Source organism: Antechinus flavipes, chromosome 5 (genome assembly GCF_016432865.1).
Source record: "Antechinus flavipes isolate AdamAnt ecotype Samford, QLD, Australia chromosome 5, AdamAnt_v2, whole genome shotgun sequence".
In the NCBI taxonomy this organism is placed as follows: domain Eukaryota; kingdom Metazoa; phylum Chordata; class Mammalia; order Dasyuromorphia; family Dasyuridae; genus Antechinus; species Antechinus flavipes.
The window spans coordinates 51,461,957-51,479,998 of record NC_067402.1 but is presented as its reverse complement, the minus strand read 5'-3'; the positions used below and the strand labels follow the sequence as shown (position 1 = coordinate 51,479,998).

The 18,042-nt window shown below is 35.4% G+C and overlaps 1 protein-coding gene across 1 annotated transcript in view; it reads left to right on the top strand.

Annotated features, from left to right (window-relative positions):
- ITGA8 (integrin subunit alpha 8) overlaps positions 1-18,042 on the top strand; it is a 209,487-nt gene that overhangs the window by 85,814 nt on the left and 105,631 nt on the right. Inside the window, exon 14 of the mRNA XM_052000132.1 lies at positions 15,835-15,880. Coding sequence (XP_051856092.1) covers positions 15,835-15,880 — 46 coding nt within the window. The remainder of the gene's footprint in view (positions 1-15,834; positions 15,881-18,042) is intronic.

The window sequence follows — 18,042 nt, the reverse complement described above, 5'->3', positions numbered from 1 at the left end:
ACCAAATCAAAATAAGTACATGTAAAGACTAATATATTTCTAAGTACAGAAACATAGAAGAGTTGTACCTTTTAAGGAAAAGTTGTTAGTACTATGAACTTAAAGCCAAATTCATGCTTTTCTCTCAGTTGAAACAGTGGGAGACAGGAAAGCAGAAAAACTAAAGGCATAATTGTTACTGCTCTGTTAAATATTTATTTGTTTGTTTAATATTTGAGTGTTCATAATGTGCTAAGGACTAACCAAAGCCTAACCACAAATTCCTTCCTGCTAGAATATGGACAGTGCTGGAGGTGGGCAATGTGTAGACTGAAATTTGGTTAGACCTCACAATTCTACTTCCATTCCTTTCTCTATTATGATATGCCCTTGTTATTCAGAACAGCCATTAGCAACTTAATTCTGTATAAGGAAAAATCTTTTCACCTTCTTATTCTACTAGAAATAATAATAATATTTATAGAATACTTTTAATTTGCAAGGTGCTTCATAAATATCATTTTATTTAATCTTCACATCAACCCTAGGAAGTAGTTACTATAATTATTCCTATTTTACAGATGAGAAAACTGAGACAGACAGAAGTTATAAGATTTGTGCAGAGTCACACAACTAAGGCCAGATTTGAAATCAGATTCTTCTGAGTCTAGAGTTAGTGCTCAGCCTACCTGCTAGAATAATACACCAACCTATCCTCCTTCATTTCTTATTTTTTTGTAAGCATTGTACCTATGTGTACGTCCAATACAAATATATATTTACATATCTATTGTATGCATCCATATATATTTAAGATATAGTCACACATGAATTATATGTGTGCATCCATGTACACGTATGAGGTGTGTACAATGAATTATGCCTTTTATTGTACACATCTATATACATGTATGATACATGTACACATGAAGTATGTATATATACAAACACATGCTATTGTATCTTAGTGTATCTGATTTTATCAGTCTGGATACAACTTCCATTGATGTCGTCATATAAAAAAAATTTCTTTCATGTCTTCCCATGAATAATTTTCATACATGTGTGGATATACATATATTATATTATATGCATGCTATGTATATATATATACCTATATAGTGTGTATATATGTATGTAGATAGATATTCTTTCAATCAACATTTGTTGCATGTCTAATGTATGACAAAACATGTGCTAGGTGATGGAAAAGATAACAAATTTATTTAAACATGGTCTCCTGACTTCATTGAACTTATATTTGAGTAGGCAAAATAAAACCCCAAACATAAATATAGTGAACATATATTTCATTATATTTGAATATTTGATTGAGAAAGGTACAAAACAAATCATTTCAAGAGATTTAAATAAATTTAAAAAAGGTTGATTATTACCTAGGAAAAGCTTTGTGGAGATAACATTTGAATTCATTTTTAAAGGCTGACGAATAGTCCCAACTTTTGGCAGATAAACTATTAGTGTAAAATGAGGCATACATTTTCAGAAGTGACTAAAGTTTGGGTTTGTTTTGATTGAAAGCATTTATTAATTTTAAAATGAGGATTCTAAAGAGGGTGGAAAGAAATTGGAAGAAAAGATGGTATTGAAAAGAATATCAATAAAACCTTTTTTAAAAAAATTATAAAGTATAAGTAGGAGTTCAGTAGATGAAAAAGAGAATAGGGCCTGTGAGGAATAATTCCTTCTCTATATAGATGTATCTATTAATATTAAGTAGTATATTTAATGTTACCTAATAGACATACTCTTTGTTTATGTACATTCCAAGATCATGAATATGGAATCTTTTGGTTTTAGTGAGATTACATTTTGGCAGTCTCTTTCCACTTCTCACAGGGCTTTCTTTGAAAACGAGATTGTAGATTCATTAAAGATGTGGAAGTAAAATCTGCATCTACCATACTGGGAGAGTTTTGTTTTGTTCAATTCAGTATTCATCAAAATGGGGATTATTGTGCAAACCGAATTCTTTGGCTTAGAAAATTCATTTTTGCCACTTTTAATAGTAAATGACATTGGTAAAGAGAGCATATCTTAAAGAACACAGTGAGCAGAAACAACAGCCATCATCAGACCAAGGACTTCTGAACCTTTCCGCCTCTCAGAGAGACAGAAAGAGGGGAAAGCAATGCCTATTGGCCTCTTTTCTGATCCAGACAGGGAAAAAATCCCTACAAAATCTCTATTGCCTCAACAAGAGCTATCAGAGAAAGATAATGAGAAATGAGCCCTCTTGCCTACAAAAGGGCTCTTCTTTCAGTAAGTATAAAAATATTAGATGTATAAACACACTAATATATATGTGTGTTATATTCACATGATATATATCCACATATATATACATACATATACATAGACATATATATATGTATATTCAAACTTCATGATATAAAACAAACATTGGAACAAGCTATTTTCAATGACAGTGATTTTTTTAAAATACAGGTCTTCAATCTTATTGGTATAGACATTTCCTCTGACTGATTCATATCATAACTTTTTCTGTAACACACACTCTTAAAATATCTGTAGCATTAAGGGACTGTGATTTACCCAGTCATGAAACATATTATTATAAACAGAACTTGAACTCAAATATACCTGACCCTAAGCTCAGATGTGAAGGAAAGAATGAGTGAATATATGAATGAAATTGATGAATGAATGGATGAATGAAAGAATAAATGAATGAAAATATTAATTTAGTACTTATTTTATGCAAAGCACTGTTCTGAGTCCTGGAGATACAAATAGAAAAGAAAAATTATCCCTTGATCTTAAGGACCTCACATTCTGTTGTGACAATATATATATATCTATAGAAGATTTCAGATACAAGACAGATGGAAAGGACCCATAATTCTTAGGGGACAGCTGCAAACCAGATTTCAAATCTGTTTGTTTAAATAATAAGGAATATTGTTCTTTAATTTCCAGCTTTACTAATATATATACAAATAAATAAATTACTATTACCACTCTCAAATCAATCATTAAATGTCAAATATATAAATGGTACAAAACTTTGTAAAAAGTAAGGGAGGAAGGAGGGGCAGAAGAGAGAGGGAGGAAAAGAGAAGGAGAAAGGGAGAAGGAGAGAGGGAAAGGAGAAGGGGGAAAGAGACAGGGAGGGAAAAGAGGGAGAGATCACTTCTAGCCAGGGTGGTAATGGAAGACTTTTTAGACAAACTGGAATCTTGATCTGAACCTTGGCTAGTTAGTATAAAGTTATTATAAAGGAGAAAATTTCACGTGGCAAGACCAATGTGAATAAAAGTGACAATGCAAAATATAATGTAAATGTGGATAAAAGTTAGTATGGGTAGAATAGAGTTTATGTAGGGAATAGTTGGGGGTAAGTTTGAAATGTAGGTTGGGGCCAGATTGTAGAAAGCCTTGTATAGTCTAAGTAAGTAAGCTTCACTATTTGGGCTATTTCTCTTATCCAAGTTTCATTCATACTGGCAGTTCTGGGTCTCTTAGAGAGTAGGATTAGTTCAGTCATTTTCCAGTCATGTCCAATTCTTCCTGACCCCATTTGGGGTTTTCTTGGCAAAAATACTGGATGGGTTTGCCATACCTTCTCCAGCTCATTTCACAGATGAGGAAACTGAGACAAACAGGGCTAAGTGACTTGCCCTTAGGGTCATACAAGCAAATAAGTGTCTGAAGTCAGATTTGAACTCAGGAACGTTTTTCTTATGATTCCAGGACTGGCTCTCTATCTACTTCACCACTTACCTACCCTAAAGAGTGAGATAAGACACACTCAAGATCCAAAATGTCTCTCAAAGTCATAGGCAAACTAGATATGTCAAAGAGATAGTCTTCTATAACACTTAATTCCTAAGTTCTCTCTTGTGTGCTCCTACTTATACAAAATGACCAAGACATTAACACTTAAAACATAGAACATTTACTTTAAAATAAGCCAAAAGCAGGAATGGCACAACACTTATTCATCAAAAGGCAAAAGCAAAAAAATCTACTTTTTTTACCCAGTAGAGGGAAAAATCAGGGATGATCAAAATGTCAGTTTATCCACAAAATTAGGTCACAGTCTTCCATGAATGCACTCAAGAACCATAGGGGAGAGTGGACACACACAATTGTAGAAACCTAACAAAGAGGCACAAAAGTGAGGAAATATCCATTCTGGACAGTTGGCCTTAATGTAATTGATCCCACATGAAGTTTCTTCTCTCCTTATCATTCTCAATATTTTATTGCTAGGCAAAATGATTTCTTTTCTGAGTGTGTGTATGTGTGTGTGCATGCACATATGTGTGTATATGTGCATGTATTTAGATGTGGTGACAGTGTGATATAAGGAATAGAAAACTGTCCTTAACATCTGGAATGTCTGGATTCAAGTTCTTCCATAATGATTAAAAGAGCCTGGGCAAATTACTTAGCACTAGACAACTCTGCATTGGTCAAGAAAATTATTCACTGTGAGATCCCTTTACCAAAAGAATCACAGGATTGGTCAAAAGAAAAAAGACACTTATGTATATATAATCCCTAGACATATTTGACTTGCAAACACCAAAATTGCTTACTTACTGAAAAATGAGGTTAAGTGGGGACATTTCCAAATGTGCCTATTTATGTGCTTTGAAATGCTTAAAGGACTGATTCGCTAGTAATACCTTGAAAACATTGATCGAATGGAAACATTTCAGAAAAGAAACAGCTGTGGTAGTCAGACAAGAATCCCTAACATTTAATAATCTAGTCGAATCCTATTAAAATATTATTCTCCAACAACCCCATCTGCTACAGGCATTAACCCAAACAGCAGAGAAAAGTGCATATTTGTTGTAGAAGCAAAAAATTCAGGCTCTAGAAACTGGATGGGGGGAAATGGCACCATGCCAAAGTTATCATTGTCTTGTTCAAGCTCATAATATATGATGATTGTGTCATGAAGGCAATTTAAACAGTTATATGGGAGGGGGGTGGGGGAACTGTGAAATGGTGCATCTGTTTTGACGAGTCGAGCATTGTACAGTGTGTGACCATGTGTGTGAATAAGAGACAATGCATAAAAGGAAATAGATGGATAAATTCAACCAAATAGAGTAAAAATTGAAGTCAGGGTATAATGTATTTTGTCAAGCTCTGAGCCCACTTAAAATCACCAGTTTGACATTTGGAACTAACTTCTCAAGCCATATAGTCTGTTTATTTATTTTCCTGGCAAACTCCTACTCATGTTTTTAAGAAAAGCAGAACACCAAGCCGCTTTTATGTAGCTATATTTTGATAATTCAGTACAAACAAATTAGAAATGAAGGGATTACTTTTCTACTAAGATTCACTTGAATTTAGAGGAAATTAAAAATGTGCTGGAAAGACTAGAAGATAGCAGCATCAAGTAATAGAAAGAGTATTGGGAACCAGAGAACTAGACTCTGAGTCAGAAATTTACCAGTAATTGAATTAGTTGTGTTACTTTATGCACACAACTTCACCTTCTTGGCTGTACTTACTCATCTTGCAATTAAATGGTAGATACAAACTAAAATTCAGATTCTGAATTAAGACTTCAGTGGACCCAACATCACACTGCTCTTGCATATAGTGATGCTAGGATGATATGTCAGATGAGTGGATCAAAGCATTGAACTCCTTGGCTTATGAAATGATGAGTAAATTTGATGAAGATTGACATTAAATATGTTGAAGCCAAAATCTAAATATTCACTAATATTGAAATCGATGATATTCATTAACTAATGTCCAATATCTGCTCAGGAATTCAGCTTAATGATTGTCAGCAATAGCCTTTAGTGACCTTTTCCATAGCATTTAGAATTGAGAAACTGGATAGTAAGGGTAACACAGAGAGAGATTTAAAAAAGCATGAAAAAGGATGGGGCAAGACATCAAGGGAATCCAGAGCAGAGGACAATGTACATACACATACTACATACATGTGTGTGTATATATATACACACACACATACATGTATGTAGTATGTGTATGTATACACAGAGAGAGAGGTGTGTATATATGTATAAATGAAATTATTAGTTCAAGACTGAGTAAGGGATTGAATAAGAAAAAGGAAATATGAGAGCAAAGAACAAGACTAAGTAAAAGTTTTTTTTAAAGATGGAGGAGACGTGGGGATTTTTGTAGATAGTAAAGAAGAAGTTAATAGGAAAAAAATAAGAGGGAGAAAGAATGTGGGCAGAGAATGGCTTTAAAAAAAGGGAGGAGCTAAGATCAAAGCAATATGGTAATATGAGAAGGGTTGTCCTTGGAAAAGAGAAGAACCACTTCTTCATTTGAGACTGGGGTAAAGAAAGAGAGAATGATAGAAGATGATTGATTGTATAGAAATGCCTCAAAGGATATCACACATGGATGGGCTATAATAAACCCAGTGGACGGAATCAGCTAGACTGCAAATCCACAGAAGTACTTTAATTATAAATAGTAACTACAATAGATATGTCAGTCAATTAATAAATTTTGTTAAGCACCTGCTTTGTGCTAGACACCATGTTAAGTGCTAGGTATACAAATCAAGGCAAAAGACATTATCTTTAAGAAATCACAATATAATGGAAAAACAATATACAGACAACTATGTGTAAAAATAAGCTATATGTAGGATAAAATAGATATCATCAAAAAAGGAAGGAACTAAAATTAAGGATTAGAAAAATGTTAGATATAAATGAATGAACATATAAATGGATATCTATTAAGTGCTTACCATAAGAAAAGCACTATGCTAAATGCTAAGGATACAAATAGAAAAGTAAGACAATCCTTTCTCTCAAGAAGCTTTCATTTTAAAAGAGAAATTAACATGTAGAAATTTTCAACTATAAGTTGCAATGGAAAGGTTTCTGATTTTTAGGGTACAGCAGTAAGGCAGACAGCAATGCCTTTTTATGTCATTTTCACTAATGCAATCAGATCAGTTTCTGACATTGAACCATTTTGTCAAATGTCAAGAACTTTGGTAGCAAAATCTTTCTAGGTCTTGAGAAGCTGAGACTATTATAGCATCTGCTGAAAAGAAAAGAAAAACACAAATGCTACATCACATTTCCACAGAGCTGGCTTCCCAGGATGAACAGCTGCGATTCCCAAGATCTTTAGCGTCCAAGTCCTGGGTTGTTTCCATCAGGGTCTGAAGAGAGATGGTGATTAAGGTGGTGGTGATGGCGTTAGCTAACCTTGACATGATGCCATAGGATTATAAAGAATGCATCTGCTTCCTCTCACATGCTCATCACAACATTCCAGTAATATACATTGTGGGAACAATAGAATTCCCTCCCCTCCAATTTTAAAGGTGAGAGGCTGTGAGAGATCAATTGACTTGGTCAGTATTGTAAAAGATGGGATTGAAACAGAAATATCCTCCCTCTAAGAAAAGACCTATGAACTAGAGCAGAACCTTTGGATAATTGATAATTATACAATTTCATAGTTGATCATTTTTTGAAATTTTGAAATTTTAATTTTTGAAATTCCATCATCTAGAAATTTTTCCTTCTACTGTTATATTTAAGGTATAATTGAACTTTAAGGTAGGCAAGCTATAGACTCATTGCTAAAATAGCTAACATCTAAAATAGCTAACATTTCTTCAAGACTCCTAGTTCCTCCTTTGCTACCTTTTCTCCTCCATGGGGCAACTCTTACCAGATTCCTCGGGCACCTGCTTCTTCCTCTTTTAAAACACTCTCAACTAAAGATCTATAAATTCATTTACAATAAGGTATAAATGATTGGTAATTGTTTTTTAAAAATGGGATCTACATAGTAACAGACCAACAGATTCCTAAGCTAGAGGAATAAGACCTAATGAAAGAACTTCAGGTATCAGCTTCAATGGGCAAAATGTTGGGAAGGGAATAAAAAAACCATCTTGTGTAAGTCTAGTGCTCAACCTCAGCTTTATGAAACCAGCCCTGCTTAGCAGGGCTGGCACCTGGCACTAAGCAGCCTGTTGTTCGGGGCGTTTAGAACCGACTTACTGATGCTTGATTCTAACATATGGCAAGCTGAATGGGTCTGCCACCAGTGAGATGAGGAGAAATGCTGTGAGGACAGTTAACATCATCTAAATCAGGGGACAGATCTTTAATTGTAGCTCTCTGTATCAGCAACTTCAGCCTCTGAGGACTGATGGGTGGGCAACATTCAACAGAGCAGGGGTATGACTTTTTTTTTAGCCACACGCTAGCAAAGACACATGGGATATAGTTTTCATGAGGCAGAATCACAGATAGACATTCATCTTCTTGGCTTTTTGTTGGCTCGTAAACAAGAAAACACACCTTTAGGAAATTAGAATGCTACAGCCCCATAGCTCCACAATGTTTTTTTTTCAGAGCTCACTTGGAAGATTTTCATGCAGACTATTAGAGTGAATACTTTCTATCAAAGAAATTATAGATGCTTTTTAAAGCATTTTTTCTTTAATCAGTCACCCATCCTCTCCATGGTGTTGTGTAGCTTGCAACAGAAGGGCAATGAATAAAAGCTGCTTCTGTCTATTTTTAGACAGTCATGCTTGCCAGATTTTAGGAGACTTATCTAAACGCTTGCTTTCCACAAAAATGAGTTATGTTTATCCAGTGCCAAACAACCACAGAGATTTCATAATCCTCTGCTTACAAACAAACATTATTGTATTTACTGACATAGTTTCCTTTCATTTTTTTCTTCTATGTAATTATCACTCTCAGGAGGAATAAGAAAAATCAAGGGAGAATGCCATGCTTAACTTCCATACTTGGCAATTTTGATTATGTTTTAAGGTTCTTATGTCCATTTGCCAAAGAACAGTGGCTCCCTTAAAGTTATATAACAGGGACAGCTAAGTGCAGTGGAGAGAGCACCAGCTCTGAAATCAGGAGGACTTGAGTTCAAATCTGGTCTCAGACACTTTACACTTCCTAGCTGCGTGACCTTGGGCAAGTCGCTTAATCCCAAATGCCTTAGCAACAAAAATAGATAGATAGATAGATAGATGGATGGATGGATGGGTAGGTAGGTAGGTAGATAGATAGATAGACAGATAGATGATGGATGGATGGATAGATAGATAGATATAGTAGACAGAAGCAATAGCTAGGTGGCACAGTAGATAGAGTACCTAACTTGACATCAGGAAAATGCAGTGTGCTGAGTTCAAACCTAACTTTAAACACCTACTAGCTGGATGACCTTGGATAACTCATTAACCATGTTTGCCAAAGTTTCCTCATCAGTAAAATGATCTGGCAAAGGAAATAGGAAGTTGACTCCAGTGTTTTTGTCAAAAAAAAAAAAAAAACACAATAAGCAAACAAACCCAGATCTGGGTCATGAATAGTTAGACAGGACTGAAAAATAACTAAACAACAGTGGGATTAGGAGAGAGGGATCAGAAAAGGCTTCACAGCAGCCTAGCTAAATCAGCAATAAACTTCCAAGTAAAGGCAGGAGATGGCATTTTCTAGACAGTCCAAACCATTGCCAGCATTTTGATTACAACCTCCCCTCAAACAAAGAGAGGCAGAGTTGCTCAGGACTTTACCACTAAGAACCTTGGGAATAACAGCCCATCACAGGTCACTGACTCTCCCTTTAGCTCAGCCCTCTCAGCCCTCATCCAAGGAAGTAACTCTTTTGGACGCAATTCCTTTTACAAGTGTGGCTGTTCCCACCTCCTCAGCAACCACACTTACTGAAAATCCAAAAAACAAAGCTCTCCCCTCCAGTCTCTGGCACTGATAAAAGCTTCAGTGACAGAACTGGATGTGATGAAAATGACCCTAAGTAAGTTGCTTTGCTATCTGCTTTGTTCCTGCCTCCCAAGGAATTTTTCCATCTGTCTTACAAGTGAATACTTCTATATGTATCTTCTTTATCTGTTACTTTGTGAGCTCTTTTTTTAGTAGATACTATCTTACCTCTTTAGCTTAGCACAGTGCTTAAACATAGTAACTCACTATATTTGTATCCATTTATTTCTTCAATCAGTTGACTCCAGCTTTAAATGATGAGGTAGTATGTTATCAGCAGGAACATTCAAGGGATAACATCGTAACAGAGGCATAGAGGTGAGATGGTGCAGGATACCTACAAGATAACAATAAATATCCAAGGTTGTCCAGAGCAATGTGGATATACTGGAGAAGGTTGTTGTCTGTTGCTCAGTTATTTCAGTTCTGTCCAACTCTTCATGACCCCTTATTCTCTCAGGAAGTGGGTGGAAAGTGAGGGATGAATAGAATTTAGAATTCAAAACTTTTAAAACAAATTTAAACTAATTTTAACATGTAGTTGGGGAAAATAATTTTTTAAAGAAAGATACTTGTGATTAGTTAAAAAGATAGCTTAGTACCAGATTTGAAGACTCATGAATGCAAAATTAAGGATTTTGAACTTCTGAAATGATCCAAGGGTTTGAATTCCAGACAAACAACACTAGTAGAGAGGTAATTTGTTGTAACAGCTAAAGCCGACTTTAAAATCAGAAAGAGCTATATTCAATACCCACTTTTTTCTCTTCTCTCAATAGTCTTTTATTTTTCCAAATGCATGTAAAGATAGACTTTAATATTCATTTTTGTAAGACTTTGAGTTCAAATTTTTTGTCCCTCTTTCCCTTATCTCTCTCTTCCCTAAGACAGCAAGCAATTTGATATAGGATATGTGAAAAATCCTTACAAGCATATTTCCATATCTGTCTTGTTGTGCAAGAAAAATAAGACAACAGAGAAAAAAACATGAGAAAGGAAAAGCAGACAAAGAAAAGGCAAGAATATTATGCTTCCAGCCACATTCTATCTCCATAGTTCTCTCTCTGGGTACAGATGGCATTTTCCATTCAAGTCTATTGGAATTGTCAAGATCCACTTCTGATGAACACTAGCTATATAATACAAGGCAAGTCTCATTGCTCTGGCCCTTCTTACTTGTAACTTAAAGAGCAAGTGCTGACCAGCACTGACATATCAGTGAAATCGCAGATCCAGTTTTTCTCCCTGTTCTTATTACTAAAGTGGTTCCCACATATTAGCCATTCTCCTATATGTAAGAATTCTAGAAATCTCATAGGAAGTGATAAATGCATATAGGTGGCCACAAGAATTCCAAGAATCCCATTCTCTTCCATACAACAATTTCAATTGATTTTTTAATGTCTTCCATCTCTCTTCCTGTGGCCTCCATCTCCTGCTGCCCACTGTCTCAGATCTCCTAAGCATATTGTCTTCTTGTTCATCTCACCTGCCCACTTGAAACAGAGCTAGTCTTTTCTAGTTGGAAAACCTCCAATTTTAACAATTCCCTTAGTGGGTTGGTGAGATCTAAGACTTCATCTTCTCCATTTCAAGCAACACTTCCAAAGCTTGGTTTCTTTCTTTTGAAAATAGAAAAATGCAAATTTGGAGATTGACATAAAACATGGGAGTAATACATTTCTCCTGTGAGCTCATATTTTCAGAGTTAGTCTTCCTTGCTGACCAAATCTGCATCCCCCTTTGGTTTCAGCAAAAATACTCACTGCATCCAAGAAAAGTTGAAAGGAAAATAAACATGTTAAGCAATGAGATGGGTCACCAAGGGCCTAGCATTTTAAAGCTCCATTTCATTTTATTTTTCTGTTGAGGGGAACAAAAGTAATTTGCCAGACTCAGTTATTTTTTTCCCAGAAAAAAAAAACCCTTATTTTGCATAAAGTTGTTTTTTAAAGAATCTGCCTGTGGACAACTCTTTAAAAAAAGAAAGGAAAGGAAAGAAAACAATCAGCTGATAAAAATCTGAGACCTGTTATCTCATGGTGATAGAGAAAGAAAGTATGTGAAGTTATGAATCTAAATGTTAACACCACAGTTGATCAGCTTCCAAATCATCATTTAAGCCCTGAAACATTGAAATATGTGCCCTGCTTGCCAAATGCAAAAAGTTAAGATCATTTAAAATAATACATATGTGAACCACAACATGGCTATCATAGCCAATCTCCCAGTCAGGGGAAGAAAATCGATTGGGCAGAAATGCAAGTCAACAAACCACTTCTCCTCTGTTCTAGAGATTGAAGGCCTGAGCATGAACAATGGCTAACCCCTTCCAGCAGGCACAATACCAAGGTGATGTCTCAGAAGACAAACATTTTTCTGGGGTTGATATGTAACTGGGATTTTGGGCCCTGGAAACATAGCCATATTTCCATATAGAAAATTGTGCTGGAATGCTGCCAGGGCTCTTATTTTCATGTAGGGAAAAAAATCCTATTCTGGAAAGATTCCTGAAAAAACAAACCTTCTTTATTTACCATCCTAAGTTTCATACCTGGATCTTTGTGCATAGAATAGATGCTTTCTTAAATTGAGTTTAATTTTTTTGGAGTGTTCTGGTCTCGGTGGAACCAAAGTTCTACTGTTTCTATCCTGCCACCTGGATCTGAAATCTTCTTTCAAAACAGACCTCAAAGTAACATGTAGATTTTCTTCCTTAAAAAAATCAGTTTAGAATATGTAAATCCTCCAGAATTTACTCATTTCATACACACAGTCTTTATAAATGGATCTTTTCTTTGTTGCCTTTGTCAACAGAATCATATTTTGTTTGTTCTCATGCTTATTTTCTCCCAGAGATTCTGTGTTCACAGTTGATTTTTGAACCTTTATCTATCTATCTATCTACCTATCTATATGTTTCTAAATAGACCACATTACTGGGGGGATGAAGAAGAAAAGAGTAAAAAAAATGTAGGAAGGAGTAAGAGAAGAAGGAAGAAAGGAACAGAACAAAAGAGAAAGAACTGGAAGAGCAAGAGAAGATGGAAAATAGGAATTAAAAAAAAAGGAAGAAGCAAAGTGGAGAGAACAAAATTAACTTTTCTGCCAGATTTTTCTCCAGCAATTTACAAATTCAATTACCATTCCCCCATTAATCTCCATTCTCTCCCTAGTCATTCCATACTGCCTTCAAACATTCCTGAGTGTCTTCCCATCTTTATAAAACCTTCCCTACACTTCATTGTTCCCAGGATGTTGTCACATAGCTGCTTTCTTTTTTCTCAGCCACTTTAGCTGCCTCCACCACTCTTTTCTCAGCTCTCAAAACTTTGCCATTTGTTTTCCATCGTCAACACTGAACTAATATTGTTCTTCTCAGAGTTAATGGCAGTCTCTCAGTCACCAAATTTGATGGTCTTTTTTTCACTCCTCATCTTTTTAGAGCTCTCTGTCCAATGATGATGAATACCATCTTCTGAATCATATCTATTCTCTGGGATTCCATAATGCTATTTTATGAGCTCTCCTCCTGCCTGCTGACTCCTTCCCAGTCTTCTTCAATGGTTCTTTATCTATATCATGTCTCTTCCTGCATCCCTCCCCATCCCCAAATGGTGAGTGTTCCCCAAGGCTCTGACCCAGGCTCCTACTCTTCTTTCACTCCATTCTTTCTCTGGAACCTCATCAGCTCCTGGGGATTTCATTATCATCTCCATGCAGATGATTTAGAAGGCTATCTATATCCAGCCCTTTCCTCTGAAGTTCAATCTTTGTTCACTAGTCACTTCTTGGATATTTCAGACTAGATGTCCCAGGGATACCTTTAAGCACAACATGTCTAAAACTGAACTCATTACTTCTCCTTAAACCTTTCCAAATTTCCTTATTTATATGGAAAACATCACCACTCTTCTAATATCTTAAGTCTGTAACCTCAATTATCTTGGACTCCTAATTTATTCTCACTATATGTATCTGCGCCAAATCATGCTATTTATTTCTGCCTGCACATTTACCTATTCCAACCTTATTGCTTTAATCTCATTGCTTCTACCTTAGTTCAGGCTCTTGTTACTCCTTACCTGGATAGCAACATTGGTCTCCTAAATGGTCTTCCTGTTTCAAGTATCTCCCTATTCCAGTACATCGTGCCCAAGTGAATTTACTTAAATGCATATCTGACCGTGTTTGTTGTTGTTCAGGTTTTTGTCTTGCCTGCTCTTCATGACTCCATTTGGAGTTTTCTTAGTAAAGATAATGGAGTGTTTTGTCATTTTCTTCTCCAGCTCACTTTACAGATGAGGAAGCTGAGGTAAACAGGATTAAGTGACTTTCCCAGGTTTCACACAGCTAGAAAATGTTTGAGGCCAAAATTGAACTCAGGAAGATGATTCTTTTTGACTCCAATCCAGTCACTCTGTATAACATACCATCTAGCTGCCCCATCTATGTTGTTCTCCTATTTAAATAATTTCTGTTCCTTTCTTTTTTCTCTACAATTAAACCTAACCTTACTTGTTTATCTCATAAAGATTGTCACAGATTTTCCCAACATATCTCTCTAGCCTCAATGAACATTATTCCTATGTAGTCACTCTATTTTCCAGCCCAATTGACTTTTTCACTGTTCTCCACTAAGGATACTCCATCACTTCTCAGTTTCTTTGCACTGGCCATCCTCCACAACTCAAATATGTTCTCTTTGCATCTTTGACTCATAGAACCCCTCTATATCTTCAAGATACATCTGAGACACCAATTTCTGCATGAAGTCTTTCCTGATTCCTCCCTCTGAAATTGCTTCCTTTAAATTCTCTATGTGTATTTATTCTTTTTTTAATGTTTATTCTGTATGTATGTACTCATCTGATTTCTTAAAATATAAGCTCCTTGACAGTAAGGATTATTTCATTAGTTGGCTTCATAGTCCCCATACTTAACATAACACCTAATACCTTAATAAATGCTTAACTGATTATGTAATGGAGCTCTCTAGATCATCATTCTCTAGAAAGACTGGGGTCCATAGTTTCTGAGATAGAACACTTTATTCAAATGAGTTTGGTATTTTCCTTTAGTATGAAAGAAAATTATCGTTCTATTGGAAGACTAGAAAAATAATAAATGAGGTGAGAATTATAAAAGTATATTGAAAAATTAAAATCATACAGGCTCAAGGTGACATTAATATGAGAGTTTTAAATTAGACATATTTTGGGAAGGCAAAATAGATTCATCTAGAAACCTATCATGGCTGGGTACAGTGGCTAGAGCACTGAGCCCGGAGTACAGGGACAACTTGATTTGATCCTTGAGTCAGGAAGATATGTAATTCAAAAAAGGCCTCCTACTCTCACCAGATTGTTGTGAAAATGAAATGAAAGAATATCCATAAAGTGTCTAGCATAGTTCCTGGAACATAGTAGGTACTATATAAATACTGATTTCCTTCTTTCCCTTCTTCCCTTTTCTCAAGGTTTTTCTCGAATTGATAGAATGATTTAATTGTTTTGTTTGTATTGTAGTTATTTGCTACATTTTGACAAGAATTATTTTTCTTATTTGAATTGTTAATGGTTTTTCTCCTTGTATAAAGCCTAACAATAATTCTATCTTTTAGGTGTATTTTAGACTATTGGATGAAAAACAAAACTATATTATAATGAGATCCTTCCATTATATATGTTCAATCAATTACAGAATCTTCTTAAATGAGGCTCCAAATGGAATACCAAATGGAATTCTACTCAATTATGTTCCATAGCCAGTTGTATTATGATCCAGAATGTTTTAGAAACAGAATTCTCTGTTCTTATTTTGGTTGTTAATCATAAATTAGTGTTATTACTCATCATATGCAATTGCTCCAGGCAACTCTCTTAGATCATGAATTGCAATGAAGTTGCCAATGTGCATATAGGAAGGAATTTCCATTCTTGAGGTTACCTACACTGATGAAGTAGCAGTTCTACCAAAAAAAAAATCATTTCAGTATGTTACACATGCAAGTGATGAGTAAGATGTTGAAACAAGGCTACTATAAAAACTGTTATATGTTTTTTTCCAGATTTAATTGTGGGTGCCTTTGGAACTGGAAAAGTGATTGTTTATAGGTATGTGGTTTATGGTATGCAAATATTCATGTTGGTTTCAAATCTGTTTAATTTTTTGTGTTACATTAGACTAAAATAGCATTGGGCAAGTGCTAGTTCAGAGATTTCCAAATATTTCAAATATTTATTTTGGAAACCCCTTTTAAAAAAAGATTAGAGTTGTATATTTTCATGCTTGCTTGTTTGTTTGCTTTATTTTCATGGAAATCTCTGTCTTCATGACTTAGTATTCCCAATGTTATGAATTTAGCAAATAGCTACAAAACACTTACTTTGTGAAAGAGAAAAATGGAATTATCTCTGCCTCAGGAAAGAAGTTCTAAAACATATCGAGATAAATGTGAAAGGATTTTCAGCAACTAGGGAGTGAAGTAAACTTGGAATCAAAAGGAATTGAGGTATTTTACCCAACCAAAAGCTCTAGCTGTGTGACCCTGGGCAAATCACTTAATCTATTTGCCTCAGTTTCCTTATCTGCAAAATAGTTAAGAGTAGAACCTATTTACAAGGTTTTTTGTGAGGATCAAATGAAATAATATTTAAGTGCTTTACAAACCTTAAAGAACTTTATAAATGCTAGCTATTATTTTTCTATTATTATCCTAAAAGAGAAAAATCACTGACAACTAAAAGGAAGGAATAAATCAGGTAAGACTTCACACAAGAGGTAGCTCCTGAAATAGTGATAGTAGTAGTAGTAAAGGTAGTAGTGGTGTTGAGTAGTAGTGAGAGTAATAGCAGCAGCAGCAGTAACGTTGATAGAAATGAGTAATGTCATGCTATGTTACCCCTCCCCATCCCTGTGCCCGATTCATTCTCATCTATGACAAAAAAACACAAAAAAACAATGAAACTTCGAAGATTAGGAAGTGATCCACATTAGATATCACTCATTCAATTCTCTTCTCCTGCCTTCAGTGTATTTTCACATTCATTTATAGAATAGCAGAGGAGAAAAGATATTTCTAGAAATACATCTTGGATCTTCCCATCAATAGTAGGAATAGGGACCATGATGTTCTGGGTATCTCCAAAACTGACAGGTAAAGCTCACCGAACTTAAACCAATTAATTGTATAGCAGTACATCCCAAGTATTTTCTTATTTCTGAGGAGGGAGTCATCTGCTCTCCCTCAGCATGTCCCATGGTCAACTATTTGCCAAGTCCTGTTAATTCTTTCTCCAAACCATCTCTCACTTGTGTCCGCTCTGTTCTACTGTCCAAATTCAGGCCCCGATCCCCTCTAGTCTGGTAAGTTACAGGAATTTTCCTTGGTCTCTCCACTTCAAGTCTCTCCCTTCTTGAATCCATCTGTGGAGCTGCCAAGTCATTTTGCTAAAGCATAGGTCTCATCATCTCACTTTCCTGCTTTAAAATGCCAGTGGCTCCTGGAATACAATACAAACTTGTCTTTTTGACATTTAAAGCCCTTCAGAATCTGGCTTCAATCTTCCTATCCAGACTCATTGCAAATTATTCCCCTTCATATGGTCAACATTCCAACCATATTGGACCTACCTTTCATTTCTCATTCCCACCCTTTCTACGTTCCCCAAGCCCGAAGTACGTTTCCTCCTCTTAAAATTCCTAGCTGTCTTCAAGATTCAGTCCAAAGCAACTTCTTCCATAAGTACTTTCCTGCTGTCTACAGTTTTAATTTCTCCCTCAACATACAATACTTTGTATGTATCTTAGCACCCACTCACCCCTCAATACATGTATGTGCAAGAACATGCATGCACTCTCACATATACATACTCACATTTGGTATTTTGGATGGGTTTTATATTGGCAACTAGGTGTTGCAATGGATAGAACTCTGGACCTGGAATCAAGAAGAATCATCTTCATAAGTTCAAATCCAACCTCTCATCCTATTTATCTCAGTTTCCTCATCTGTAAAATGAGCTGGAAAAGGAAATGGCAAATCATTCCTGTTTCCTTGTCAAGAAAACCCCAAATAGGATCATGAAGAATCTGACATAACTGAATAGCATAATTTTGTCTTTATTTATTTGTGTACAGACTTTTTTTTTGGGGGGGGGGTGCCACAAGAATATAAACTTAATGGGAAAAAATAACTTTTTATCTTTATATCTTCTGTACCCAGAATGGTACACTTGAATTCCTGAAACTATATAAACTTGTCTGAAGGATCATA